At 40.2% G+C, this 20,260-nt stretch overlaps 1 protein-coding gene across 8 annotated transcripts in view; it reads left to right on the top strand.

The window, feature by feature from the left end:
• Akap13 (A-kinase anchoring protein 13) overlaps nt 1-20,260 on the top strand; it is a 256,845-nt gene that overhangs the window by 200,008 nt on the left and 36,577 nt on the right. For all 8 annotated transcript variants that reach the window (XM_050154104.1, XM_050154103.1, XM_050154102.1 and 5 more), the window contains one exon: nt 7,522-7,696. In XM_050154104.1, the coding sequence (XP_050010061.1) occupies nt 7,522-7,696 (175 nt within the window). The remainder of the gene's footprint in view (nt 1-7,521; nt 7,697-20,260) is intronic.

Below are 20,260 nucleotides of genomic sequence, written 5' to 3'. Positions count from 1 at the left end.
GATGTAGAGGGAAGAACATTATGCTTCAGGAAATTACCAGAACTTTTAAGACTTACTTGGATCTCTTTCTACTTAGGAAGATTTGTGGTGTATCCTACTTAATGCGTAAGAGGTAACATTAAGACACTTAAACTTGAGCTGGAGAGATGGTGCAGCAGTTCAGAACACTGACAACCCTTCCAGACGACCAGTACTCAATTCCCAACACCTATGCGATGGCTCACAGTGACATTTAAACTCAGTTTCAAAAATCCAATTGTAGTTGTTTGTACATTACAGGATTCTCTAAAATATAAAAATTAAGAAATAAATCTATGATAATACCACATATATTCTCAATATTTTGATTTATTATTTTAGTACTTTTGTGATATATACATATTTTTTTATTTAGTTTTTTGTTTCTTTGAGACAGGGTTTCACTATGTAGCCCAGACTATCCTGGAACTTAGTCTGTAGACGAGGCTGGCATCAAACTCCCAGAGACCCACCTGCTTCTGCCTCCAGGTTGCTGGTATTAAAGCCATGAGCCATCATCACCACCAGGCTATGATATGCCTTAAAAAGAAAGAACTTAACTCTTTTATACTGATTCCTGATTCTAAACCAAAACTATTTTCATTTCAAACGAGTGAGGGGAAACACTACCCGCCACTTCCCCTGCACTCTGTTTCCATACCTTTAACCATCTGTCTGCACACACAAAGAAATACGCCTACAGAGGTATAATTGTTAAGACTCTTGAAGTGAATCGCCGAAACATATCTTTGTACATTATGTATCTAAATATATTCACATAAGTACACATATGCATGCATATATTCTGAACTCAACAGCATTCTTGTAAAAATGGACCCTCTTAATAGCAAATACACACTTTATTCCACACCCAGAAGAAGTTGGCTAACACAAAACAATGGTATTTGTGGGGGGTTTTGTTTTTTGGTGTTTTTTGTTATTGTTGTTTTGTTTTGTTTTTGTTTTTTATCTTACTGTTCTTTTTTTTTTAATTTGTTTTGATTTTCATTTTTGTGGGGTTTTTTTTGCAGGATTTCTTGAGGTTTGGGATTTTTGGGTTTTTCGGGGTTTGTTTTTCTTAAGAGAAAGAAAAGAACATACAATTGGGGAGGTAGGGAAGTGGGAGAGATCTAGGAGGAACTGCGGAAGGAGGAAAATGTGACCAAAATATATTTTTTTCTATTAAAAAATGTTCCCATTTTTCTCCAAACCTTCAGGCACTCAGTTATGCAAGCTGATAGAAACATGGTCAATAAATGTTACTAGAGGTCTAACTTTCTGTAACAAGTTACCTGGTAAAATCAGCTAAGGAGGAAAGGCTCACCTTGATTTCAGAGGGGTTAGCCTGTGTTCACCTTGTGCTGTTGCTTTGACCTGGGATAGTGAGTACCCCACGGTCAGACCATCTGCTAAAGAGGAAGCAGAAAGAGACTGCGGGTCTGGGGCTCTATAATCCCCTGCAAAGGCACACATAGAAGTTCTTCCCAGTAGGCCCTTACCTCCTGTGTGTTCCACCATCTGTACACAGGGGGATAGTAGGGAACAAGTACAAGGACATTTGGGGTACATTTACTATCTGAGCCATGACACCAGGTTTTGAAAATAAACTCTTTTTTACCATGTGCAAGGGTCTGGTCATTATTCTTAGGGATTTTTTTCCACAAAACTTGTATACCAAATCTGCTTTTTCACCGTTTTTCTTACCAAGTGCAAAATGAAGATAGAGTATAGTAAATAAATATTTTCTAGCCTAATTACGTGTTTAAATATTGGCTTAATTCTAAGACTTGTGTTAGAACTAAATATATATATATTATGTATATAATATAAAAATAAATTGCATATGTGTGTATGAAATATGTATGTATGTACATATGTATATGAAGTCAGGAGAATTGGATAAATCACAGTATTCCACATGCTGGCAACGACAGAACTTACATGTTTTGTATATCTTGCTTGCTTGGTCAGTAGTTGCTATCAACAAAAGAAAATTCTATTGGGAAAGCCAATATAAACCAGCCACGTATTGTTGAATGGCTTCTCTGCTTAGTGGTCTGTAATGTTCAGTCTTTACCTTGAAAATGTTATGGTCTGGTTTGGATGAATTCAAAATGTTTCCAATGTTTTTGTTTTGCTTTTAAACTATGGAATCTTATCCAAACACATTGTAAGACCAGCACATCAGTGGAGATTCTCTTTACTCCACCTCCCCATTGTCATGGCTTTTGAATCCACATGGTGGATATGATGCTGAGATTGCTGAGGGTAGCTGTGCACACCTTTAATCACAGCACTTGGGAGGCAGAGGCAGGTGGATCTCTGTGAGTTCAAGGCCAGCCTGGTCTACAAGAGCTAGTTCCAGGACAGTCTCGAAAGCTACAGAGAAACCCTGTCTCCAAAAACAAAAACAAAACAAAACAAACAAACAAAAAATTGTTGAGGGTAATACAGACAGCAGAGAAGATAATGCGGGTCCAGACTCAGAAACTGAAACTTGACCTTTAAAACAGAATCTCACCCCAACTTCCGTACCCTACAGACTCAAATAAAATGTCTCAGCTGGTAAGGCTAGATAATACTCAGGGAGGCTGTGTGTGATCCCACTTCCCACACATGGTGCCTGTCATTGTGTGCTTATTCTTTGGTCAAATCTATCTCTAAATGGTTTCTTTTTTCCTTTGTCTTTAATATTTTTTTTAGCCTCAGCGTACTAGCATTAGGTAAGGGGGAGGTGATAAGGTGGGGCAGGAAAAGAAGGCCATCTGTGTTAGAGTCAGTCTGTCATCACGGTTAAAGAACCAGTTGACCTCTTGCCTCTGCTCCTCTCCTTAAGCAAAATGACCAACACTCTTTTGCAATTGGCATGGTTCCTCTTTCAAACTTGACTTCAAGATTTGATCTTTGGGGACTGTACTGTCTCCAGCAATGAAGACTCCAAAAACTGCAAATTCATAGCTCCTTAGACTGTAATAGAGTGAGTTCCCTTTACGGGTATTTACAAGTGCCACAGTGGCCAGACGTACTAACCTGTCATCTTTCTAGTGAGAGCTTGTAGGCTAACTTAAATAAGACTGTTACACCAGCTGCTGAAGAACACTGTCACTTATGGGCAGAGATAATGAAAAGAAGCAGTCACGTGTCCACTCTGATGCAGATAGTATCAGTCTACTGTTTTCCTATTGGATCCTTCCCATGTTGTTATAAAAAAAAAAAAAGGAAGTGATACCATAGATATTAATACTAATTTTTTTTATAATTGATGAGCTTTCACTTCTTTTTAACCTGTTTGGGGTTAGTTGTTTTTCTTCTCCGTGCTAGCAGTTGAATACAGGGCCCTGCACATTTTTAATATGTGTTAAAATAACATTTGTTAATATGTGTTAATCTTTCTTATGTATTCGTCTACTAATATAAATATACCTACTTTTAAAGAAAAAAACTTAAGCACTTAATATCATATTAAAATAATACATGCAAGTTGTATATGAGTATAGTTAGGAAAATTTCTGTCTGTGACCTTGGTATATGTATCTGAGAATACAGTTATAAACTTGGGTTTGTTATCCCACATGTCAAGCTGTGACTGCCAACAGTCTTCTTCCTCTTTTTTTTTTTTTTTTTTTTTTTTTTTTTTTTTTTTTTTTTTTTTTTNTTGTTATTTATTTCTCCCATGAATGTATTGGGAGCCCACACTGCTTGCAAGTAAGCGGCAGAAGGCCAGGTCTATGCAGGCCCCAGGCTGGCTGTTCAGTATACACATTATTGGCCTGCTGATTTGGGAGGCTACCTTGAGGAACTGTGTGTGGGTTGAGCTCTGTTGGGCCTAGGCACCCCCTCCTTTCCTGGGACCCAAGGGACAGTCTGCCAACAGTCTTCAGACACTCAGAGTAGCCAAAGTTAGCTATTAGACAATGAGTGGTTCACATTTCTAGATAATGTGTTGCCCAATAATGCCAGGTTTTTATGTGTATAGTTTTTATTATATAATGGATTTAGTTACTAGTCCTGCTTATGTACCTTTGACAGTCATTAGTAATTTGCAGAACTTGCCAAATATATACACTGAGTGCTTTTTAGAAAGCTGGAAGACCTAAACAGGAAGCACAAGAGGAAGATGGGCAGTTTCTCCTTTTGTCGTTCTGGCTTTGAGCAGTAGTGCTGAATTGTGTTTATTGTACAAATGTTCAAGTCCTTGCATACATAGTGCTCACCTTCATAAGGAGAGTGGTGTTCAAGCCACTGATTGTCTCTTTCTATTAAGCTCTGGTTTTTGCAAGGACAACTAGAAGGCGTTGGAAATATTTTAGACAAATTCCTAGGACGACTCACATTTTTTCTGAGTGAAAAGCTGATATACTGGTTAACTTTATAGTGAGATGTTGAACCCCAGTTCCTACTTTCTGTGCCTTATATATGAAAGAACTGTACCCGTCATCCTTTCCAAGGTACAGAATGCCTAACCACATTCGCTTTTAATTGTTGTCCAGAGTACCCTACCAAAAGGAGAGGTTTAGGAAAATGACAGCTGATTTTCTTTAATAGCAGCCTAGTTTCATTGTGATAAATCGCTTCTATTTTTAAATGTCATTAGATTCTTTTTCCACAGTGCAATTAAAGCATGTTGGCAATGATTAAATATAGATACATTAAGCTTAAGAAAAATAACCAGTCACCCATTTTACCATGAACAACTTTGCTAAAATATTTTCATGTAAAACTTTGCTTTTTTTATTAGGAGTTTGCTAGGTAAATATGGCCTCTAATCTTGCCAGGCTTCTCCTTACTACAGTCTAAGTGCTGTCCTCACATGTATTTGAGTTACTTCATTTGTCTTTCGTTTCCTATGTTCTTTAGGGTAGTTAGCTTTACCAGCAGCATTCAAATAGTTAAGACTGTCTCAAGGAAGCAAGCAGCCTCAACCCTCCCCTTCTGTGCTTTCTCAACCAATTTCTGGCTTCCTCTTATGGTTTTGCTAATGGCAGCTCTGAGCTACTGAGCTGTTTGCCCTGCCGGCATGAGCACCTCCTTCTGTGAAAGAACATTTCCTGGCATGGGGGTCAAACATGTCGGTAAAATGGGGTCGGCTTCCCGAAGTTCCTCTCATAACAGTGCGATTCACAGGACTAAAACATGGGCAGGTAAGAGCCCGAATTCTTCAAAGCACTGAATTATAACAGCAGGAGATGGCAATGTAGTTTGTTGTTTTGTTTTTGTCCGTGGAGGAGCTAGTCTGGATTGCTGTAAAGCATGAGAAAATGGATTATTCAGGTCTGAAGAACATTGCACTTCAGATAATAACGTAGCTGCCATAGAAAGTTGTGTTGATTTTTTTTTTTAACTATTCAAGTATGCTGTTAACCTTCAGGCAAAAAGAAAAAGTTCGATGGTTTTAAAGTTAGCAATTCATGCATAGAGAATCTGCAACAAAAAAAAATTAGTTAAAGGGTTATTTGGATATGCTCAAGGTTGATAATTCGTGTTCTACGCACTTTAGCAGTTGCTAATTTTTGTTCAGAAGAGTTTCCTGTTTTGTAAAGTGGTTTCCCCCATCCTTTCTGTTGTTTATAGTTTTAAAATGCAGCAGTTTGACTTTTGGGGTTTTGTTATGTGTGTTCTGTTAAGGGAGAATTTTACATGAGTCATGGAGTTTACAGATAACCCATTTCATAGATCGGGTGGGTTCTGAACTTTAGAAAATGAGAAGATTTGAGTTCCCGTTTGGTACTGGTCGTGGCTTTATGAGCCTTTGCGACTCAAGGTACCTCGCCAACCCTTTACAGTAATTGTGATGGATGAGAGCTAAGCCTTCGTCATCCAGAACTGAATCAACTCCAGTTAGACAGTTGTTGCTCCGTGCTCTGAAATATATTATTAGACACCTCTAAGCCTTAGTCTCCTCAGATAGAAAATGGAGATTATTAGAAGTGTAATTCATTGCCCTGTCCCAAGAAAATACATATAAATTTCTTATTTCGGTGCCTGGCACAAAGTAACTATTCATGATTTTAATTGTCATTTATTACCCTCTTTTGTAAAATGGGAAACATGATGCCCATATGCCAAATGAATCTATTTAGATAATCTGTACAGGTGCATTGACATGGTATATTTAGTGGCCAGCATGGTCAGTCACTTTGAGAAGCTCAGGGGGTTTTTTTAGATTATAGTCATAGTATAAAACAGTAGGTAAAGCTCACCTCTGTGATTGGAGGTCTTCACCATCTAGTTGGTTTTAAGAGAGTTACTGCATTCATATCATCATCATTATTAGTCAGTTGAGCACCTAGTATAGTGCCTAGCCCTGTAGTAAACACGAGGTCAATGTCAGTTACCTACCACTGAGGGGCAACCACAGTGCCTTACAGTGGAAATCAAAAACAGCAGGTCTCAGGGAGCCTTGCTCTTCCATCCAGAGACAAGGCCTGCTTTTCCTGTCTTACTGGGCTTTGGGGCAAGCAGCTAAGCCTTGGGGAACCCCTGTCCTCAGAGGAAATGAGTGCTGGAGTGATCAGCTGGAGAAGACAAGGTGGTTGGGGAAGGTTACTGACAGCGCTTATTCTTGTCTTTTCTGTACCTCGTATTTTCCATGCTTTCTGCCAGTGTCCTTCCCACTGCTCCTGGTTATTGTCTCCTCCTGCCTAAAATCAAAATCCCCTTTTCTTTACTACAAAAGATTACACTTTTGTGTTGAGTCAGAAAAATAATAAGCTGATGACACTCATTTTCAGTAAGGTGTGAATAATTGCTGTAATGCATTAAATGTTACTTAGATATGTGCTAGGCTTTAACAAAGACAGAACTATGAAGTGGGCACCTATCCCATTTTGCAAATAAGATGACTTCAGACTCGAGAAATAATTTGCCTACAGTCTCACCACTAGTAGAACTTAAAAATCAACTTCATGCTTAACCTTTGTGCAGTTTTCTGCCCTCTTTGCCACCATTGAACTCTGAACCAAAGTTGGTAAAATATATATATGTATATATATACATATATATGCGTATATATATATATGTAAGGTTATCAAATAGTTCTGATTAGAGTAAGGAAGAAAATGTCATGGAGTCCCATTTTTCAGGGACATACATGTTGTGTGTAAAAGAGGAGCCTCACAGAACTTCTTAGACTTTATGACATTGTTTCTGTCCCTCATGCTGATCCTAGAATTGCCATCATCCTTCTTCTCCCTTTCTAGACTGATCTAAATTCAGTGTTTCCTGTGTGGTCTAGGCCAGCATACCTTACTGAGAAAGCCTTTCTGCTCTGGGCTCTGCCCAGTGTCTGTTAGTATAAATAGCCCCTGATGACTCAGAACTTCTAAATTTTTCTAGTGGGAGCTTGTAGGATTGAAAATCAATACAATGTTGCCTAGAACATGTTCCTCATTTCTGTCCACAATAGGCACCACCCTCTGTTGACTACGCGCCATCTATCTCTGTGTCCAGGTAAGGGGAAGGCCTTCCGGTGCTCAGTTAACTGTTGATTCTTTTCTTTGGCAGGAAAAGGAAAGGGAGAAAGATAAAATTAAGGAGAAAGAGAAAGAATCTAAAGAGAAGGAAAAAGATAAGAAGACTCTTAACGGGCACACTTTCAGTTCCATTCCTGTTGTGGGTCCCATCAGCTGCAGCCAGTGCATGAAGCCATTCACCAACAAAGAAGCCTACACTTGTGCAAGTAAGAGACGCACTTCTTCCTTTCATCAGATGAGGCTCGCTTTCAAGAAAGCTGGTTTGTTTCTAGTGTCCTGCACATCCCACCCCTGATCTGTTCCTCATTTATGTGGAGAAGTAACTGTCTCTGTGGGTTTTTTTTCTAATTTTAATTATGTAACTTACAATCTATATTCTGTTTTCAGATATCTCTAATGTCATATTCTCTGCTTAGAAACCACCTCCTATTGCCAGAAACCTGGCAAATCAAAGCAGTACGTAGTCTCGAGCCCTTTGTCAGATCGTATATATCTATTTTTATACACTGCTCCCCACACCCAGCACACACATGCACACAGAGAGGGGGAGGGGGAGAACAGAGGGAGGGTAGCATGCAGTTTAGAGATTTAAACTCAGGGCCTGATTAGGAAAGCAGTCTGCTCCTGAGGTACCCTTGTGCACTTATTTTTAAATCTGATCCTTTAGAATATGACCCAACTACTTGGCACCCTTCAAACTTGGTGGCTACCAGATGAGAATGTCTGCGTGTGCACATGTGCTCCATGTTTCTGTTACTGACCTGCTGAAAGACAAGTCTGTTAACTGAGCATGACTCTGCCTTTGATAAGGCATTCTCAGCAAGAGTCAGTTGGCTTTCTCTGGACAGGACTTAGATAGCAAATGTCTGTGTCACAGCCGCTGAATTCTACAGTTGCAATACAAAGATACCCTTAGATATATCAATAAGAATGGCTTTGTTCCAGTAAAATTTCCTTTACAGGCACAGACATTTAAATTTTTGCATGCCATGTCATTTTCATCTTTTCAATTTTTGCAACCATATAAAGTATAAAAGCCATACATGGCTCATAGGCTCTGCAAAATCCAGCAATGGGCCAAATCCGGCACACACACTACAATTTGCAAATCTACTACTCTACATTAGTGTTGCTCAGAATTGTGTTAGTGCACACATAGAAAGTAGTTATATTTGTAAAGTGTACCAAGGTAACATAAGGAAGCTGCTTTGTTCAGCGGGGAGCAAGCTGCGAATCAGCCACTATAGACCCAGCACAACAGGAGGCTGTGGTGGTTTGTCTCGTGTTAGACTGCACACATGCAGACAAGACAGTGTCTGAGTCATACTCAAAGGAGCAAGTCTCACAACTGACATGATGATGTCTTGTTCTCAGTTGTTTATTGTACATTCCAAGTAATCTGTTACTAAAAATGGTTAACTTACTGAAATTAGAAGTGTATATATATGGGCAGATTCAAAGTTCTGAAATAATTTTGGCTTACTTGCTTTCTTTAATACAAAAGAGGGGTGACGATACAGCTAGCTAAGAACCTGTAACCTCTCTTACCTGTGTCACAGCCATTGTGACTTTCATAAATAAATTTTTAAAAAGGCTTAGTCACATATGTCCTTGTAAAATTAAGTGAAGGATATGTTATATCCTCCAAAGTAATCTATAGTTGTATTTATTTAAGTCTTTCAAGAGAAGAGCACTTACCTAAATCAGTATGCATTCCTTTAGGTAGAGATCACACATATTGCTGTCCTCCATGTGTGATTTAGCAAAACAGTGAGAACTGCATCACATAGTACTAGGTCTCAGGTAAGCTTTATGATGCAAGAGACCAACTGTCCTGTGTGTCCGCTGTCCCCACCGTGATTGCCTGTTGGAGCCCACTCTCTAGCAAGGACTCTTTTCTTCAGTGTCGGTTTCTGCCCACTGGAAACAGTCTGCTTCTCAGTACTGCCATTAATTAACTTTCCTACACCAGGAGTCAATAAGCACATTTTTAAACCACGTTATCTATTATTAAACATTTTTAGCATATTAACCTGGGGCATTTAATGTTAAAACTACATTCAGATTGCACTATACTTAACAAAGAGCACATTGTAAGATCAGAGCTGTAGGTTTGTCATTTTATTGTCTGGTTAATTATTAGTGTGGTTGGAATTATCCTTGATCTACAGCTTCTCCAAAGAATTTGTGCAGCTGTCCTTTTCATTGTAAAAACAAGGTATTCGTCATAGCATGGGAAAGTGAGCAGATAAGGAGCAGTATTGTTGTGGGTGAGAAACGCCTCTCCTCCCTCATCTCAATATCTATGGAAGGAGAAGCTGCCTGACATAAATACCAAGCGAGGCTCCAGTGCATCAATCGATAGATTGATTCTGCTTCTCATTAAGAGCTCATATTAATTATTTCTCTCATGATGGAATGCCTGACAGTGGCTCTAGTTTCAGTCCCTCATGCCAGGAAAGCATGACAAAGTTGGTGGTAACAGGAGTCAAGTCCCTCCCTAGTGACTTGTATCTGCCAAGTATGCCACCTAGACAGCATATCCCAAAAGGTTCTAAGCTCCTAAAACAACACAACCCGGTAAAGACCAAGTACCCAAAACCTATTTCTGTGGGGAGTAGGGGGAAGAGTTCACATTCAGACTATAGCAGGAATCAGTGTAAACGGAACCTGCCGTGACTGGGCATGCAGGTCACTAATGGATCACTCACCTAGCATGTACATCCTGGGTTCAGTCCCCATCACTGGGAGAAAAGCAGAGCTGGAAAATAAGAATTATTTTGCATATTCCCTCCTCTTCCTTATGAAAGTGCTTTTATTTATTTGGAATCACTAATATCAGAAAAACATTAAAAGGTCCCAGTTCTTTGAAAAGTTCATACAGTATATCTTGAAGATATTCACACATTCTCAACTCCCCCTGTAACCACCTACCCATTCCTTCCCATCAGACTTTGAGTTTTCTTCCTGCCATAATCTAGTCCAGTTTGTGTTGCCCAACTAATCTGACCTGTGGTTCAACCTACAAGGGGTCGTATCATTGAAGGAAGCTGATTCTCCCTCTTCCAGGAGCTATCACGTGCCATTAGCTTCTCAGCTAGTAGTGGGATGGAATTTTGTGCCCATCTATGCAGGATTTTGTCTGGCTTGAACTTCACAGTCCTATGCATTTCGTCAGAATCGCTGTGAGTTCTTAAGTGCAGCTGCCCTGTTGTGTCCAGAAAACACTGCCTCCTTGAAGTTTTTACCTCTGGCTCTTCCACTTTCTCCACCTCCTCTTCCAGGGATATCCCTGAGCCTCGTGGAGGGAGGTGTGATGTGAACGCTCCATTTAGGACTGAGCACTCCACAGTCACTCGTTCTCTGCAGTCCAGGGTCTCTGTTAATTAAGACCAACGTTCTTGATATTCAAGGGATTTCACTGATAAAGCAGACTGAACTACTTTCTACTGTAGAAATATTAAAAGGATGGGGAAACTATATATATATATATATATATGCACATATATTTTATTAGTCTGAAATTTTTTGTTGCTGTGACCAGAAATTAATGACTTGAAACAACTTAAGTCAGAAAAGATTTATTTTAGTTCATGGTTTTAGTAGTTTCCATCCATCATGTAGACTGGCGTGGTAGAGCTGAACAGATCACATGGTGTCTAGGAAACAGAGAGAATGCTTTTGCTGCCTGTCTTTCTCCTTTTTCTACTTTATCTGGGCCCTCCTCTGATGGTGATGGTATCTGCCTTTTGAGTGTATCTCCCCAAATTCTCTGTAGCTAATCCTTTTTGAAAAATCCTCACAGATACATCCAAAGCTCCTAGGTAGATAACATTAACTATCTCTAGTCTTTATCAAATTGATACCCAAACACATCTCCTTACATCATAATATTACATCCCTGGTCCCCAAAGCCTCAAGGCTACAATCTATGTATTCTTAACAGTGTTGTTTAGAAGTTCTAAGATTCTTCAAAGGGTCAAAGCAAACTCTTAGCTTTGAGCTAATTAAAAAGGAAATTGAATATTGGCAATAACAGTGACACCGAGTATACATTCCCATTCAAAAAGATGGGTATAGCAGAATAACATGAAGACTTGCACCAAAACAAGATTAAAATCCAACACGGCAAATGTTAAATCATATAGCATCTGAAGGCACATAATGGTCTGATGTGGGGCCCAGAGAGAGGTCTTGAGCAGCCTCGCCCTTAAGGTGTTGGTTTTTGTAACTCCTATGGCCCTCTCTTTAAGGCAGCCTTCCCTAATTAACTGCACCTTTCTTTGGTAACATACCATATTCTTAGGGTCTCCATTGCATCCTTGACTTCACCTTCACAATTTTAATGCATTGCCCTTTGAAGATTCCAACTCTGCCATACATTGCCTGGCCCCCGCCCCTCCCTTTGAGAAGCCCCATGATTCTATAACTCTTGGATTCTGCCTGTCTACAAAAACAGTTAGCACTATGTAAATAAAATCAAGGACTACCATAAGCTCAAACAGTAGCCAAGGTCCCCTTGAAACATTGTCTCAGAGTGCGCCTGAGAAAACATTTCCCTAACAGTGTGTCAATGCCACCTTGTGCCCAGGTGCTTGCCATATGGGATTTAATGTTGGCCTTGTTGAGTGTGGTCTTGATTGCTTTGGTCCAATCCTTTCTTGGTTTGGATGTCAACCATACAAGCAGTTCCCTAACAGGTAGCCCTAGATTCTCTTCTCAAAAACACTGTTTTCAAATGCATTAAAACCTCTACACCCTAGAGCTTGGAATGGGTGGAGTTCTGCCAATTCCTAAGTTGTCCTCAGGATATCTTTCCTATTCCTTTGATGTCCTTGGCTTGTTTTTAGCGGTATGGGTGTCTTCAGCAACTCTTCTGTCCTTGGCCCCAACCTTGCACATACTTCTAAACTTTCTTCTGGTTTTTTTTTTCTTACAATTCTGACTAAAAAAAAAAAAAAAAAAAAAAAAAAAAACTTGTCTGTAAGAGCCAATAAAGCCCATTCCATAGCCTGAATGCTGGACCGTGGCAACATTTCCTTCACTAAAAATTGTCAGCCCAGCATTCTCAGACTCAGCCTTCTAAGTCTCAGGGCTTACTCAAAATACAAACAAGTTCTCGGCCACAGCTTAAAATGGATGGCACTGGTCCAGTCTACGTCTTTCCTCACTCCCATTGGAAACCTCATCACCATCAGTCTTCCTATCCCTTTCCTGTCGACATTGTGGGTGTCTGCACTCAGAATCACTCACTAAATTATGCTCAAGCATCTGGGGACTCTAGAGGGCATCTCCAGACCTTTTGAAATGCTCACATACTAATTCTTAAAAGTTCTCACACCAAGTATTTTTTTTTATTGCTTAGACTTTCCCTCTCCTGACATTTATTTTGACTGATGGTTTCAGTCCATCTTCTCCATCAGGAAGAGTATGTCGAGCAGAGCTGGTCACATCTTGGTGCCAAGGAAACAGGAAAACAGTGTCTACACTGGCTAGCCTTTTCCCTTTTCATTTTACTTGAGCCCCCAGCCTATGGGATAGTGCCATTCACATTTATGGCCTCCCCTACTTAGCATTGTGAAAATGCTCATATAGAGACACTCAGTGTGTCCTTTCTCAGTCTAATACACTTGAAGTAAAGAGCAGAGGCAGGCGGATCTCTGTGAGTTTGTGGCCAGCCTGGTCTACATAGCAAGTTCCAGGACAGCCAGGGGTTATACAGAAAACCCCTGTCTCAAGGAAGAGAAAAGTAAATATTAAAAAGTAGGAAAAGGCACATAGTAAATGGAAAATGAGACACCCAATTATGGCCGACAGTGTTAAAGGTTAAGGGTATAGAAAAAATGGATTCTTTGACCTTCCCTCTCCCCAGGACCCTGGTTGGAATCCTGTAAGTCTGGGGTCTGGGTTTCTACCATCCTTATATGCTGAGATAGATAAGCAGGCTAAGCAGTTTTAGAAGCTGTTTTGTGAGGTCCCATCTATGAATAGTGAAAACATTATGATTCCCAGCTGGAGCAAAATATAGAACTGCTCTGGCCTAAACAGCATCTTCAGAGACTACCACAGAGAGGGGGTCGGATGTCCTGTGAAGTCAGGAGCAACAACACAGGTGCCACAGAGAAGCAAACCAGTTAGAGGTATTGCAATTAGCAGATAGGTAAGCAAGAAAAGACTTACTAACTGGATAACAATGATAATGGGAAAACAAGATGGAACAACTGATCAGACATAGAATTTCATTTAGAGGATAGTTGTGGGAAATTTTCAGATATTCTGGCATATTTGTATCTTCAGTATATTCAGATTTATATTTGTTAGCAAAAGATAAAAGTGGCTTCAGGGCTGGAGAGATGGCTCAGAGGTTAAGAGCATTGCCTCCTCTTGCAAAGGTCCTGAGTTCAATTCCCAGCAACCACATGGTGGCTCACAACCATCTGTAATGGGGTGTGGTGCCCTCTTCTGGCCTGCAGGCATACACACAGACAGAATATTGTATACATAATAAATAAATAAATATTAAAAAAAAAGATAAAAGTGGCTTCTTCTCTGTATTCTTGATGGTTTCCAAAAGTTTTCATATTGTATGATTTCTTGTCTTTAGTGGTGGTACTAGTATTTGGGTACTGGGAATTGAACCTGGAGCCTCATATTTGCTAGGGAAGCACTCTACCACTGATCTGTATTCCCAGCCATAGTTTTTAATCCTAAAAGTAATGAAGGTGTGGTGGTGTGTCCCAACACCTGGAGGGCTGAGACAGATGGAGTGCCATGAATTCAGAGGCCAGCCTGGGCTACACAGAAGGATCTTGCAACAAAAACAAACCAAGGACTCACCAGATCAAAATACCTGATGACCTCTGAGTTCAGTCCTCAGAGACCCACACGATAGGACGAGATTATCTCCTGCCCTTTATACACATGCCGTAATGTACACACGCTAAATAAATTTAGCTGTAATTTTTAAGTATTTAAAAATAAAGTAAGGAATTGGCTATGTTGGGGAAAACACTTGTCACATAGATGTGAAGACTTGAGTTGAATCCCGAGACCCCAGTCCAGGTGTGGCATTGTGCATCAGTAATTCCAGTGCTTCTGCGAGAAATAGATGGAGACAGAACAATCCCTAGAAACTTGTTCCCAGAGACAAACAACAGAGACCCTGTCTCAAATAAGGCATCTCACTCCTGCCCCTCCACTCCACCCCAATCCTCTCCCATTCCTCCCTGCTTCTCACTCTCTATCTCACATACATGAAAAATAGCTCAACATTTGGAAATTTCCATAGATATATTAAAATGGATCTCAAAATTCTGTGACAGATTTTTGGTCAAGGTTATTTGTATTCGAAAGTACTATTGTTTCAACTATTATGTATAAACTCTTAATATAAAACACACACACAGAGTGACCCATTAAACATTATTTTTCCCTTCTGAGGGTTTTGTTTTCATTTTATAATTTTTCCATGTTTTACTAGTAAACACAGATGATCAGTTGAAGCAAATAGTTCAGACTGGAGTGGCAGATACTGAGATAATATGCATTTACACTTTCTGGACAGACTCAGTGTCCTTGCCAGCTCCCAAGAGTCTTCTTGTCATTGCTTTAAAACCTACCCACATCATTGGTCCATCTCACGTCAGAAGAGCATAAAAGAGAAGTTCAAGGATTATTACCCCAATAAGTATCCAAGGTTCAGAAATACATTCCCAGTTTGCAGTCATTCCACATCAGAAACTTAGTTCGGTGATTTAGCTACAGCTACCACCCTGCTCTAGAAGTAATGGTGGAAGAGTTTAATCATTTGATGGGAGCAGTAAGGTTTGTGTATAACCATGTGCAGCTTCCTTCTTTGGGGAAAAGAGCAGGAGCACTAGAGGTTTAAAAGCTATGGAAAGCTATGGAATAGTATATAGTCATTTCCAAAACAGTGAAGGAAATAAGCTGATTCACCTGGCTTTCTGAAGGGCAGAGCCTTCAATGCATATTTGTTTGTATGAAGCCACATCTGTTACCTTGGCAGGAAATACGAGAGTAATCCAGAAATCTTTTGTCTTTTCCCTTCACCCCCACTCATGTTCAGGATCTTCCCAGTATTCTCAGGAAATGTAGCTTCTCTGCAGTTAGTCATCCACCACTGAGTGGAGCTTCATATCCTCAACAGCTCTTCTATCAGGCTTTGGTTTGTAATTTAGAAAGATCAACTGTAGGACAAGCTGGAGATGTACTCCAGGAAGTAGTCTGTAGTGACTTACTCCTGTCATCTGTCACGTTCACGTATCCCAAATACCAGGAGATCGGTAGGATGGGCTTTTCAGTGAAGTCAACATCACTGAGACTGTGGGATTACGCCCTCACCCATCTGGACCAGACTTAGTGAAATCTGGTGCATGATAACACAGAAGTGTTGATGATCATAGCCACAAGAAACACTGAGCAGCAGAGCATCTGTGTGCTGCAGGCAGTCTACTCCTGGGTTTAAGAGAAAACCTAGACCTCAGGTCAGGAATACCTCAAAGTGCATGAGTTTAGCAGAAACCTTAGGAGAATTTTTTCTTTGTCCAAACTATTCTCCTGGTTTAGGGTTAATGGGGGAAATAAATGTCCTTGCAGTTCTTTATTCTAAAGCATGCAAAACTATCTTTGAATAATAAACTGTTCTTTCTGGCTGCCGCAAATCATTACTCTGGGGAAAGCTCAGAGACTCCTTCAGAATAAAGAATTCGGTATGTTCAGAGTTTTGAATCTTGCCAGTGGTCTTATTTTGTTTGCTTTTAACAGTTGTGAAATAACACTGAGATTATTGTTGGTTCGTATTCTGTTGTGTGAGCATCTTCTGAGTACTTTTGTGGTGGGTTCTTTCTGTTGACTAAAACAGTAAACAGTGGTACGACTGGAACCTAAGTAGGAAATGTGAGTTCACGTTGAGTGATGGTTGTTTTGTTTTGTTTTTCTTTTCCTTTGGACTTCCTTAGAAGCAGCATCTCAGGAACTGGATGGTTTCTGTAATTTAGAATCAGTTCGTTGCTTTTGTAAGATATGAATTGCCCAAAGAAAAGATACTTATAAAGATACTTATTATTTAGAAGAAAAGGTAGGGCTCTTACACAATAAAGTCCATTCTTGATCAACAAAAATGCTTTATTTCGTTTCGTTTTTGTTTCCCAGTGTTCTTATGAAAGCTGCTGTTAGGAGCAGTTAGTCAGAATGGCTTAGCTCTTTTCTGTGGCTGTCCTCTGGCCTGAATATCAGCGCTGTGGTTATTAACACTGGCTACCAAGAACCTCGCACATGCTTTTCGCATAGAAGCACTATCAGCCCAGACGAGACAGCGCCTCAGAGTCCCCAGTGACTTTAAACAAGACGTTGCAGCAAGAGTTTTGGAGCATGTGTTTCTGAGTGACTGCTCGTTCCGTGGGTTGGTTGGATTTTCTGTGGTTGGTTGGTTTGGCTTTGTTTCTGTTGGTGTTTCTTTTCTTTTTGTTAGAATTAGAGTTTTCCATTTTCCCATAGGAGGAAAATGTTTCTATTTGTTCTTACAGGCCATTCTTCCATGTGTCCTTAAAAAGGATCAAATTATTTTTTCCATAGATTTTTGCCACTAGTAGACAGCATAGTGCACTAAAGTACTTGAATGTTCTTTTCTTCAAAAGTCTAGCTGCAGATGGCAATTTTTCTGCTGAGAAAAAAAATGCAGTGTGTAACATTTCATTAAAGCTGTCTGATGGATAGTTTGCCAAAGGGGGGACGAAAACAACAAATAAATGATCACTGCCAGGCATGTAAATTTACACCATTTTATTTTGTTGGATGCCTCCTTGTAGAGGGAGGGAGGGGAGAAGATAGATGAACGGATAGATGCAGGCTGAGCTGTTGACTTAGTTCAAAGAAATATGATAAAGGGTCAGCCCTAAGCCTACAAACCACTGTACTTTGTGACTTTCTTTTTTTGAAGAATTTTGAAAAATGAAATCATAACACTTACTGAGCTTAGGGAATGTATTAAAAAATAAAGAAAGCCAAATCAGTTTTTTTTCTCTCTTATGAACATTTTACAAGTTTATTTTTAAAAAAAAGATTAACATAGATTTAAGCATAGCCATTGAGAGTGAAAAGTACTTAGGCAAAGAACAGTCTACAGCCAAGGGTGGGTACCAGCTCCCTGCGCAGGTAGATTTTCTTTGATCTTTTTAACAACTTAGTATGGTTTGTGGCAGTGTGCTTTAAAAAATCTATTAAACTTGTCTTCAAGTCTTGTGTTTTGGGCAATTGTCTGTTTTAAAACAGATGATACGGTTTTAAATCTCATGACTTTGGCTGATGTCACTGGGACCAGTAGTTTCTAAATCACTTATGCCTAGCTCTAAAAGCATCCTATGGATTGAGTCCAGGACCACTTGGTAACGAGTTTAGTGTTTTCGAGTAGGTGCTTCAGTGTGGTAAACAGGCAGCCATGTGAACTGTTTATCACTGAGACTTGTGGCTGTAATACTGGGCATAGTAAAATTTCAGCTAGGTTGTGGGTTTAGAGGCAGTTAACTAAAAACATGAATTTCTTTAAAAGTTCTACTGGATACACATCCAAGATTTCCTTCTTCTGTGACTCACGAAGTAGAACTGTTCTTAACTCTCAGACAGTGGCCCAAGAACATGAGAACTGCTGAAGTCTGCTCAAAAGTTACAGTGCCCCCCCTTAAAAACTGCACTGCTTAGCCCTTTGCGGGGTGCTGAGCCTGGGAGGAGAGGAACGGGGCGGGGGCACTTGGAAGCCGTTTCTGTCTGGGCTTTTTTAGTTTGCCCCATTTGCAGACCAGAAGTAGCGGCAAGTTCTCAAACAAACCTTTCGCCTCTTGTATTTCTTGTTGATGCCCCAGATATTACAGAGTTAGAGTAAAATGAGATAAGATTCATCTTATAACTGTGATGCTGAAATTTGTATTTCAGAATAATGCATCACAAATGTGGTAAATTGCTATTTTTAAAGAATAAGGGAATCTAAGGAGTTTATGAGGGTGATAAAGTTTGATGCACTGATGTTTTTAATTTAAAGACTATTAATACAGATATTATAAATGGACAATGTAATAGGAACCTGTTGAACCCCAACTCAAAATGGAAAATATATAGCTCAGTGATAGAGTGCTTGCCTAGACAGCATGAGACCTAGGTTTGACACGTATCACCGCAGAAAGGGAAGGAAGGAAGGAGAGTAGGCAGCATTTTGACACAGTACTTCATCCTTCATTTGCTAAGAAACAACCCTTCACAGTTAAAATCGAACTGGTTTCCCTGTGCCAGTCCTCATTCTTCCCTGCAGAAAAGCGCTTTGTAATCGATGGTTTATAATTGCATCTCATAGGAACGAAATTTAACTTTAGCAGTTGGGTTACTGTTGCCGTGCATTTATCTCACTTTGCAACTTCCATTCTTCTCCCCAGTGTTCTGCTTTAGAGAAGTGAAATACTGACAACATAGATGCAGAACCTGGTCCTTAGCTCCTGGGGGCTCTCTTACAGACTTCAGGCTGTTCTGCTTAGGATGTGGGGTCACTCTCACTCTGTCTCTGTGACAGACAGGGCCATGAGGGCATCCTTGTGTCCTTGTGTGTGGCATTAGACTTGGTGCCAGTTCTTAAAGTTGGCACGCACTGCACTTCATTAGATGTTGGAAAATGACTTTCCAGAGTAAATATCAGTTTTAGATGATCCTTCTTCCTTGCCATGTCTTCACAGTACTTAAAATGGGGAATGTGGTTCTTTTTGTTTTGTAAACAAGGAAACCAAGGCTTGTGGAGAAGTACATGGTTGGGCTCATGGTGGTAATCAGAATTAGGACCTGAATTCAAATGTAATTTACCTGCTATGTGCCCTGTTCTCTTTTGCATGTTATTAAGTTGACATGGTAAATTTCAAATGCAGTAATGAAGGTTGTGTCAGGGTACTCGGTTGACATAAAATGGAATGGTCTGTGGGTTTCCACGTAGACATTCAGATATATGTCATGATCCGGTTACTGCACTCGAGTTAGAGATCCTCAGTGAGGTGAAAAGCCTGACAAAAATCCCAGCACAGTGTGACTGCTGGTGTTCCGAAGGGCCCAGCCAACCAACCAGGTGCTGCAGAAGGAATGGGGAAGGCCTTTGGGGTCTGGGTTTCTGGCAGTCTCCTTCAGAGCGGAAGTTTCTCCTACCCTAACGTCCATAAGTCCAAACTTCCAAGACCGAGAGCTTCTTGACCTTGGCTAGGACAAGGCCTGCCGGTGGTACTCCCTGAAGCTGCCATACCTAGTAAAATGCTGTCTGTCGCTGATTTTCTGAGTGAGCCTTTCCCAGGAGACACACGCCTCTCCAGCTGTCCCCAAAGACAGATCTGCTTGTTTGTGCTTTGCGTCTGGCCTCTGGGCACAGTCTGTTTTTATGATGTGATCCTAGCAGGAAGAGCCCATGACCTTTCTTAGGCACAGAGTGCAGGATTTTTACATCAGTGGCCCCTGTAGGCCACGGGAATGGAAAATAAAAAATACTTTAAGATAAAATGTGTCATTGGTAAATTTGAATCTGTTTTGTCTCAGGAAATCTCCCACATTCTCTTGAGTCAGGGTTCCCAGGGGTTCTTTGGGAAAGTTGTAGTTATGTTTCTTACATGGCTTCTGACTCAGGGAATGGGGTACAAAAAGCTTGGGTATTCAGGATCTCAAGAAGGGTAAACTTTCAGGTCCTTCTCCTGAAACTTTCACAGCTCCTTTTAGCAGTTTTTTATATATATATA

Source organism: Alexandromys fortis, unplaced genomic scaffold (assembly GCF_014885135.2).
Source record: "Alexandromys fortis isolate MF-2015 unplaced genomic scaffold, M_Fortis_MF-2015_v1.1 scaffold_86, whole genome shotgun sequence".
Classification (NCBI taxonomy): domain Eukaryota; kingdom Metazoa; phylum Chordata; class Mammalia; order Rodentia; family Cricetidae; genus Alexandromys; species Alexandromys fortis.
This window is presented reverse-complemented; position numbering and strand designations above follow the sequence as displayed.